The sequence below is a fragment of the Nymphalis io genome, chromosome 4 (genome assembly GCF_905147045.1).
Source record: "Nymphalis io chromosome 4, ilAglIoxx1.1, whole genome shotgun sequence".
In the NCBI taxonomy this organism is placed as follows: Eukaryota; Metazoa; Arthropoda; class Insecta; order Lepidoptera; family Nymphalidae; genus Nymphalis; species Nymphalis io.
In genome coordinates, this window is record NC_065891.1 from 3,125,984 (window position 1) to 3,136,864 (window position 10,881).

The 10,881-nt window shown below is 33.9% G+C and overlaps 1 protein-coding gene across 1 annotated transcript; it reads right to left on the reverse strand.

Annotated features, from left to right (window-relative positions):
- Positions 1–1,836: 1,836 nt before the first annotated feature.
- Positions 1,837–2,559, reverse strand: LOC126781894 (uncharacterized). The gene has a single exon (XM_050507015.1). The coding sequence runs from the start codon at positions 2,557–2,559 to the stop codon at positions 1,837–1,839; it is 723 nt and encodes a 240-aa protein (XP_050362972.1).
- Between the last annotated feature and the right edge of the window lie 8,322 nt (positions 2,560–10,881).

The window sequence follows — 10,881 nt, forward strand, 5'->3', positions numbered from 1 at the left end:
TAGACGTAACGACCCCACCATTTTCAGTTTTAAGTTTTGTCAGACGCGGCCTCCCAAACTTGCGAGCGAACACTTTCGATCCCCGATTTTGCTCAATCGCAGCCTTGATGGCACGGGTATTGGAGCGTCGGAGATCGCGTCGCGTCAGCGTTTTTATTGTTCGGTTTAAGGCCTTATCTGACAAAAGCGATGGTAGTTCTCGTCGTTTTCTCATGAGCTCGAGTGTCTCAGCAGAGAGTTTTGGTGCGTTGTCTCTTCTCTGTGGCGGAAAACACTTGCGAGATGTGTTTTGCAGTATTTTGACCAGCGTGTCGGTTCTCTCATCAATGCTGCTTATGGTTTTCAACGCGGTGAATTGATTTTGAAGTTCCATTTGGAACTTTTCGGAGCCTTGAGCAGCTTGGAGCATGGTAGGTCGGAGAGTAGTCCTCATCATTCTCGATCTTTCGGCTTTTAAGTTGATATTTAGAGTGCCTTGAACCAAGCGGTGATCACTTCCGGTATTAAACCTGTTGATCACTGAAACATCTCTAAATATGTACCTTTTATTCGAAATGATAAAGTCTATCTCGTTCCTTGTCACGTTATCGGGGCTTCGCCAGGTCCACCTCCTCTGAGGCTTCTTTTGAAAGAAAGAATTCATCAAAAAAAGCCCCTGCGCTTCGAGAAAGTTTACCAGCATTTGCCCCCTGTGATTTCTGCAGCCCAAGCCGTAAGGTCCGACTTTCGATTCACCGCTATCTTGTACTCCCACTTTAGCATTAAAGTCTCCCATAACAACATTGTAGTGGGCCTTCGAGGTGTCGTTGAGGGCCTTTGCGATGTCCTCGTACATCGCTTCGACCACATCATCAGAGTATGTCGAAGTTGGCGCATATACCTGTACGACCTTCAGGGAGTACCTGTCGGAAAGTTTTAGGACAAGGTACGCTACCCGGTTCGACACACTACTGATTTCCACAATGCTGCTGTAGCGGAGTTGTGGTTGATGTTGTAGATGAGGTTTGATTAAAACAAAGTTTCTTCCACTACTAATTTATTTCTTGTAGAAATAATAAACACAAAGATAGGCACAGCACAGAGTAGAATGAGAAGAACGAAGTATGAAGATAAGTTTAGATGCAAGAAGGAAGTATGACTTATTACAAATACTTAAGGTGCAAAATCGTGTAGCAAATTACAAGCGAGAAGCGACGTGCGTTCAGTACGAGATCTAGGATTCGACTGACTGGCGGAAGGCGGCCGACTGCTGAGCCGATGCGCTTACGTTTCTTTGTTCAAAGAAACGGTTTCTAAGTGAAAAATTTTTTACTTAGAATAGACATTTCTATTATACGATCGCGCAGCGACTGCCTTCCGACATTACATAAATTATTTAATTATATTTTAATTATTTATATGATTTTAAAGTGTAAATATTTATATTGTGTATTACATGTATATGTTATAATATATAATATGTAATTATTATATAATTTATATGTATACATGTGTAGTCTCGACGCAGGCCAAGATTCAGCTCAAGGTGAGCAAAGCCGTATGTTGAAATAGAAGTCCCATTCGCGGCATAGAGTTGGTAATTGGTCGGAGATCTTCTTTCACGTAGTGCTGTGCGAGGGAAGACGCAGAGATCGCTCCCTGTATCAACGAGAAACTGCATCTTCGATTTTCGATCCGTTACAAAAAGGCGACCAGATACGTTATGGCTATCGGATGTCGCCATTACCGATTGCCTTGGTAGTTTTCTGACTTAAAATCGCATGGTTTCACACATTTATTGGCATTCTTTCCGTGTTTATTGTGATACCAACATAATGGAAATTTTCTGTAGTTAGACTATGATCTCATTTGCACTGTCGGGCTACGTCGTCTTCTTGATCTCGATCTTGGTCTGTGACTGCGAGCAGAGAGAGCTTTTACTTGCTTTGTGAGCTCATCTATTTGTTTCGCCATTGAATCAATGGTTGGCTGGGGAGCAGATGTTGAAGCGACTTGAGGTGTGCACGGCACCAATTCATGTAAGCTGTCGGCTAAGTCAGCCAAAGCTTGAAGGTCATAAGTCTTCTGAGCCACAATAATTGGTTGAAGAGCAGTAGGCAGACGACTTATCCAAATAGTTTTAATAAAATCGTCTGGAACTGATGGACCTGCCAATCTTTGCAGGTGCCGGAGAAATTGAGATGGTCTCCGATCTCCTAACTCTTCGTGAACGAGTAATTGTTTTACCTCTTTCTCACGCGAGGCTGACAGACGCTTGATTAATTCAGTTTTAAGTCGTTCGTACTTCCCTGTCTTTGGTGGAGAAATAATTATATCCTTCACTTCTACTGCGTAACGGTGTTCCAATGTCGAAGTAACGTAATAAAATTTTGTATCGTCGTCAGTGTTTCTCGACAACACAAAATTGCCTTCTAGTTGTGAAAACCAAACTGCAGGTTCTTCTGCCCAGAACGGTGGTGGTCGCACTCCGACTCGAAATATGTCGGTCGTGTCGTGAGGTGTAAATGGTCGTCGTGACTCGGCATTTACGTTCGAGCTACCTCCATTTTGTGGTTCCATTTTATTCCACCAAATAATCTAGTGTTCCTTACTTGTGCTGGTTAACTAATGCTCTTCGTTTTCAGCTTCTTTGTTTTCAGCGGGGTCACCAATGTAGCGGAGTTGTGGTTGATGTTGTAGATGAGGTTTGATTAAAACAAAGTTTCTTCCACTACTAATTTATTTCTTGTAGAAATAATAAACACAAAGATAGGCACAGCACAGAGTAGAATAAGAAGAACGAAGTATGAAGATAAGTTTAGATGCAAGAAGGAAGTATGACTTATTACAAATATTTAAGGTGCAAAATCGTGTTGCAAATTACAAGCGAGAAGCGACGTGCGTTCAGTACGAGATCTAGGATTCGACTGACTGGCGGAATGCGGCCGACTGCTGAGCCGATGCGCTTACGTTTCTTTGTTCAAAGAAACGGTATTTTTACTTAGAATAGACATTTCTATTATACGATCGCGCAGCGACTGCCTTCCGACATTACATAAATTATTATATTATATTTTAATTATTTATATGATTTTAAAGTGTAAATATTTATATTGTGTATTACATGTATATGTTATAATATATAATATGTATTTATTATATAATTTATATAAGTATATAAAGTATTATAGTATATATAGTATAGTTATATGTACATATGTTATAGTAATATTTGTATTTATGTTACATTTATTATTTTATGTATGAAAAATATATAAGATATTATATGATTATATATATAATGTTTTATTTATATAAGTTATATAGGTTGTAGGGATCTGGTAAGTGTCGCGTTCGCCACACTGCTAATGAGATCCTTTTTGACTAGAAAACCGACACCACCCTGGGAGAGGTTATCACCTTCGCGGAAGTAGAGTAAGTTACCGGACTCTAGAGTTATCGTGTCCTCCCCCTGTCTTCGGACTTCAGATAACCCCAGTATATGCCAGTTTATATGACTTAACTCTACTTCTAATTCGGCGAGGTGATGGTCCAGCCTCATCGAGCGTCCATTATACGTTGCCATGTTCAGTCGCTTTATACGGTAGCCTGACATGAACCGGTGATTCTTAGCACCCCCTGCCCTGCCGATACCGCGACCGCTACCTTGGTCGGGCCTAGCGGGCTTGCCGGTAACTGGGGGCCTTTTTTTGGGCGCATCTGCCATTAAGGGAGGGGTTTGCCCATACTCGCCACGCTGGGCAGGCGTGTTGGCGAGCGCAGTAGGGGGGTAAGATGTTTATGGGAGGGGGGACGCCGCTGCCCATCCCCCCTTTTCCCCGTCCCTCAGTCGCCTCTTACGACACCCACGGGATGAGATTGGGGGAGTACTATTCTAAGCCGGTACTCCACGGCAAATAGCATAGCACAAGCTTTGCTTAATTTTGGATCAGATGGCTGTCTGTGAATAATTTCCCAGGATAAAATTATTATTATTATAACAGACAAATCAAATTATTGCTAAATAAGTCTTAAATTTTACATAATTCGAGATTATTTTTTCTATGCATATTATATAAAAAAGTAATGTAAGTAAACTTAATTTTAACTCTGTTTACAGTTGACTAACAGAATTCAAATGAAATTAAGTTTACATATTGCACACAATAATCAAATCAATTACTCACTCTCAAATAATGATACTAATTCTAATGCAATTTATTTTGAATATTGTTACAGCAAAATATAAAATCAAAAATGTGTTTCAAAATTTCACACAACCAAAACAGAGTCTACAGTCTATCAGAATATTGGTCAAATATTTTCCAATGACTATTGGAAAATAAATTTCGTATTTTAGACATTTATAAAACAAAAATATTATTTACATTCCTAACTATCGTTTTAATTTAGAACAAAGAGATCAATATTTTATATTCGAAACACCGGGAATCAAAAACAAAAAAGGAATTCATGATAAATTCCAAAAATACAGTTTTCTTTAAAATATCAAATATAATTGGCATTAATCAAAATAAGAATTATAATATAATATTAATTTACAAGAAAAAGTCCGTAACTGTTTTAGTATCTTGTTTATTTGAAGTTTAAATTTAATTTACATATTTATTTTATATTAATAAACATTTCGCAACTTTATTTAATTTATAAGTAAACAGTTTTTACTATATAAAATAGTTTGAATTTCTGCAAAGTATCAAAATGCAAAATAAAAAAAAAATTGATCATTGTTATTGCTTGGATTGCCATTTATGAACATACGACATTATTATTACTAAGAAGGATCGTGCCATCACAACATATCCGTTATTGCCGCTAGAAATATAACGATATTATTGAATTTCATAATATTTCCTTAGCATTATACATTTATCCATGACTTCCTTTTCTCTTGTTTTAAGTATTTTTTAAAAGCTTGAATAAATGCTTTTTATATTCAATTTTTTTCTTATTTTGAATTTTACATAAACGTAAAACCAATACATATAATATACGTATATACATATAACGCTATCTATTATCAGTTTTGTTACCTAATTTCAATTTTGTTCACATATCAACCGTATAAAGGGCCAGTAATAAATCAAAAGAGAGGAAAAGTCCTTTAGTGAAGGCATAACGCTTTTCCGTTATGTGACGATTTCTGCCAGTTCTCTTTACTAAAAGCCGCGTAAAAGAAATTCGTTCAAAAAAAAAAAACTTTTTAATTATACTTTTATTAATAGTTACAGCGAATGTGAACACGGATGGCTAATGAAGATGGCTGAGTAATATTTTTCCGCTACAGCCTTCAATATTATTCACAAAATCTTTAAAAAGTTGATTAATTAAATCTTAATCGTAATATTTTGTAAATTTAATATGAATATTCTATATTCGTTTTTTTTTAAATATCAAATATAGAATCTTTTAAGCTAGCGTTTTTAAGCAGAGTTATTTCTTCAGCGAAAGGGAATATATTGAGGCTAGATATAATTATTTTTTTGATCTACAAAAAGCCTTTTTAATACCTTACGGCCTATCGAAATCAGTCCCTGATGTCTTGCCATATTATCTTATTTTATCATTCAGTTTACTATATTGGTACTGAATTTAAGGTGATTAATGGAAATAATAATGCATGATAATAAATGTTGCTTAATATCTGAATTGCATTAGAATAATAATATATGATATACATAGCTCTAAAAACCCTGTGACAAAATTAGTATCGATTGGAAATACACGCCATATCGTGTATTTTGGCGGGCGAGCCATAATGTATTCAAGAACTTCAAATATCATTACGCGATAGTTTGCATCTGTAAATAAAAGAAGATTACAAATGAAAAAGTAAACTTTGCATCAGTATATCTATCCAGACCCTCGAGTTTCAGTGAAACAATGGTATGGTCGAGTTTAAGTGGTACAATGAAAAATATCATCAAAAATTATGACCATGGTTACCAGTACAGGTGAGCAAAATCATTGCACATGTTTCTTTAATTTTATCATATTCATTTAACACCAACTCTCCTAGCAGAGCCGACGATGTCATCAATATTAAAGTTATGAATGCTTCGATCGCTAAATTTAAACTAAGAAATACAGTTTTCTGAAAGAAAAATGGTTATTAAGTTACTTTTGAAATTTTATATTAATTGACAATGTGACAAAAAAAGCGAACGTCTCAAAATCTACTTACGTTAGAAATATATTGAGTAATTCCAAAGTCTATACACATTATTATTTTGATAAATGTAAAAATCAAGGCAATAAACATCTGAAAGAAATATTTTTATTAATTTGTTAAGAGAATTGATTAAGATGAAGAGTAATAATAGAGGATAGCAAAAAGAACCTGACGTGTCAGTATAAGTTAAATGTTATTTTGATAATTAGTAACAATGAAGTTTCCACGGCATTCGAAAACGTCTTGTAGAATGAGCCGAATAAAAATAAGCATTAGTAGAACATAAAATCACAATTAAATTAAAAAAAACGTCATCATTTATTTAAATATTTATTTTATCTATCTGTTTTTATTAGTTCCTGCTTGCTCGTGGTATGCTTTTACAATAACATGTTGTGAGCTCTTTGGCCTTTTTTTACTTTATTGTGTTTTAAGCACAGCTGGCATGGCATAGCTTTGTAAGTTCTTCATCTTTGTATTATGGTATCCGTACAATGTAATTTTATAAGATTTATTTATGATTAAATTTATGTGATGTAATGAGAATATTGATTTTTGATTTATGGATATGCTCGCTTGATGACAAATGTAATCTTACCTCAACTTTCAAAGATTTGTTATTACTGCTGAATTTGTCCAATAAAATTCTGTAAATATGCAAAAACCTTTTCAGTGTAAATATTTTTTCTTCGTTAGAAAGGTTTCGGTCGTAACATTTCATTTCCAAGTCTGTGGTTATATGTTTCATTCTAAAGCAAAATAATTCGAAGGTTGCGATTCTCGTCACATGACTCAAGTGATTTGTTATAATATTTGAAATCACGACGCAACTCCAGATAGATATGAACTTTGGATCATCATATAAATACAGTACTTCTGATAAATACTTAAATACAAGGCAACAAGAAGTTATCGTGAACGTTACTTTTACTTCTAATATTTCTTTTAATCCGATTATTTTGTCTATGACATTAATATTGGTACAGAATTTAAAAAACTCATTATCCTTTGTAAAAAATGAAAATAAAATACCTATTACGAAATTCGAAGTTAGAAGAACACAAAAATTTATTTCTTGTAATGAAACATATTTATTAAATTTCCAATACAAGTAAGTTATAGAACCAACAAAATATAAAAGACAGTATATTCTTGCTGAAAAACACAATATTTTTGAAGAAAAAAAATCGCTATAATAACCGTACAATAATCTCATGATACAAATAGCGTTAAAAGAAAACGCTCCTGCAATTTTATGGTTTGAATATTTATTGAACATTTTAATTTTGTGACGCAGTCAGTTGATGTTTACTAAGAATGACAATATTTTACTTCAGATCCATTTGTGCGCGCATGTCGATTTGTTAATAGTAATTTCATAAATTGAAGTTATTACTTAATGTAAGGCAATGCAATAAATTGTTGTTATATTTATGGGAAATATAGATAATCTATCGAGTGAGCTGGTAGGAAAAAAGAGTAAATTATACATTACCTCCATATAAATAATCCTTTATTCCTTAATTAAATCCTTAGATCAACTTATTATTTTCAAAGAAATACATACATAATTATAATGAAATATATGATTCTCTAATATATTAATTAATTTCACCATATATAACACTCATATATAATTAAAATATTTTATGTTTGAAGTACATTAATTATTTTTTTCATTGTTTTTGTTTTTATATATTTTTTAAATACAATTTATCTGTATCTGCAAACTCAACATAATTGGCTGTGACCAAATAATGGTATATGAATAAAAAACTATGAATGTCGAAAGTTACAGCGACGATATGGATAGGAACTAAATTGAAAATAAGACTTTGATTGCAAAGAAGGGATTCGAGAATTAATAAATTTGTATACTTGATCTTTAGCAACCGCAACATTTTTTTTAATTTATTTATTAAGTCTTAAATTGTGTGCAATTACTTATAATTAAAATGTATTAAATACTTAGAAACTAAATAAAAATATGTAAAATACCTCCATACTTACTCTTATATATACAAATACATGTCAGCCAGACTGTGTCGCCGTCATTGATTTAGACTATTGAATTTTAGACGAGATAACATTCTTTTTGTTCTTACGTTACTCTGGCGGAACGTCAAAGGGACAGCCTTATCGTGGTTGGAAGTCATCGACGAATCAACGTTAATTTTAATTACGTTTTGATTATAATATACTGGTGGTAGTGCTATGTGCAAGCTCTTCTGGGTAAGTACCACCCACTCATCAGATATTCTACCGCAAAACCGCAGTACTTGGTTATTGCTGTATTCCGGTTTGAAGGGTGACTGAGCCAGTGTTATTACAGGCACAAGGGACATAACATCCTAGTTCCAAAAGTTGGTGGTGTATTGGCGATGTGGGCGAGGGTTAATATTTCTTACAATTCTAATGTCTTTGGGCGTTGGTGACCACTTACCATCAGGTGGCCCGTCGTATATATGCTCGTCCACCTTCGTATACTATAAAAAAATGTAAGATGGATTTACCTAAATATATAAATACATACTTATATAAAAAAAAATAACCATATACGTATTATAATGTAACATGCAATAGTTATATTGATGAATAATAATAATGCAAACGACTTTTAAAAATGTGTATCAGATTAACGAATTTCTCGAGACAGGGAATTCCATAGTTGGACTGCTTTAACTGTAAAGGAATTGCTGCATATTTTAGTACAAGTCAGAGGCATTAGCTATTTATTATATTGCTCAAAGTGCAAATTGATTGATGTATGAGAGCCAAGAAAGGTAAAACCGCTCTTTTAGGTAAGTTAGAGTATGAATATGGTAGAGTAACAATATCACTGCGTAACACATAAGTAAGCATGTCGACGAAAGCGTGTCGACGAAAGTCGACGATCCCACAGTCGCTTAAGACCAGAGTCTTTAATCAGTGCGTCCTACCTGTAATGGCTTACGGTGCCGAAACGTGGACACTCACCGTAGGACTGGTCTACAATTTAAGGTCGCGCAGCGAACAATGGAACGCGCGATGCTTGGGGTTTCTCTGGCAGATAGAATCCACAATGAGGACATTCACCAGAAAACTAAAGTCACCGACATCGCTCGTAGAATTATCTCGCTGAAGTGGAAGTGGGCTGGTCATGTCTCCAGGCGTATTGATGCCCGATGGAGCCGACACGTGTTAGAGTGGAGACCACGCTTAGGCAAACGTAGTGTAGGACGCCCTGTGACAAGATGGACCGACGATTTAAAAAGGTGGCAGGTTCAGGTAAAATGACCAAAATATACTAACTACAGCAGTTTTAAAGCAAGCCAAATTTTTTAATATCTTATGGTCCATCGGGATTAAGTATCACATGGCTGTTAGTTGAGTAGTTGAGAATATCATGGCTTGTTTAATTAATGCAGCCCCAGTGCCATAATTTTAATTATAATATAATATTATTATTATATTTTAATTAAAATCTAGCTTATTTCTATTTAATAACTATAATTGTTAACACAATTTTATATAATTTGTTATATAATAGTCCAGCTATTATATATCGGATTTAAATACATATTAGTATCTGTGATTTCATGTTTATTAATATCTGAATTGTAATAGAATAATAACATATGTGACACTTATTTCTATAAGTCCTGTGACTAAATTAATATCGATCGGAAATACATGCCAAATCATGTATTTTGGCGGGCGAACCATGATGTATTCCAGAGCTTCGTGGATCACTGAACGATAGTTTTCGTCTGTAAATATAAAAAGAGCACAAATGAAAAAAAAAAAAAATAACCGACTTAAAAAAATAAAAACAGTCGTAATTTATTCACATTAAATATTATTACCGATATGTGTTACCCACTGATTGGTTTAAAGTCGGTGCCAAACTAAATATATAGACGTAGATAGAACAAGTACTTGTTCAATTGTCAATAACTTAGCGTCACAATCAGGCCACTAGGTAGGTAGGCAGCCCAACGATCAACAAAAAATTCCAAATGAAATGTCATGTCGCGTTCCCAAGAAACACCACTTGCTCGTCAAGTCAGATTATTTCAGGTGACAAATTACATAAGTTTTCGATTATCACAAGAGTCGTCTGAATATCACAACTATTGAGTAAATGTTATTCGTAACCGTTTGATTAACGAAACTCTGGATCAAGAATGCATCAACTCGATAATATTAGTGGTCGTTTGAGTAACGAAACTCCTGAGTAACACACTCAGAAGTTAACCTCAAAGACAGTGTAGTGATGAATTTACAAAAATCAAAATTGAATGTAAAAGAAGAAAATGTAAGACATATTTTTGTCGTTCTTATATTTAAAGGTTAACAGCTCTTTTTACGAAGACGTAAAATAAGACTAACTGTAATAAAAGACAATTAGTTTATGTACTAAAATGAACTGTGACTACATTACCTGTACACGTGAGCAAAATACTCCCAAAAATTTCTTTAATTTTATCATATTCATTTAAAATTATCTCCGCTATTAGAGCCGATGATGTCATCAGTATTATGGCTATGAATGCTTGAATTGTCAAATTTAAAGAAAAAAATGTAGCCTCCTAAAATTACAACATTTATTTATTAACATAAATTAACTACATATTATTTATAATTTACTTAAAAAAAATTACCAACGAAAAAAAAATATTGGACAAAATATAAAAAGTTACTACTTACGCTGGTAATATATATAACAA

Coding starts and splice junctions, on each gene's coding strand:
- LOC126781894 (XM_050507015.1), bottom strand. CDS start 2,559: ATGGAACCACAAAATGGAGGTAGCTCGAACGTAAATGCCGAGTCACGA.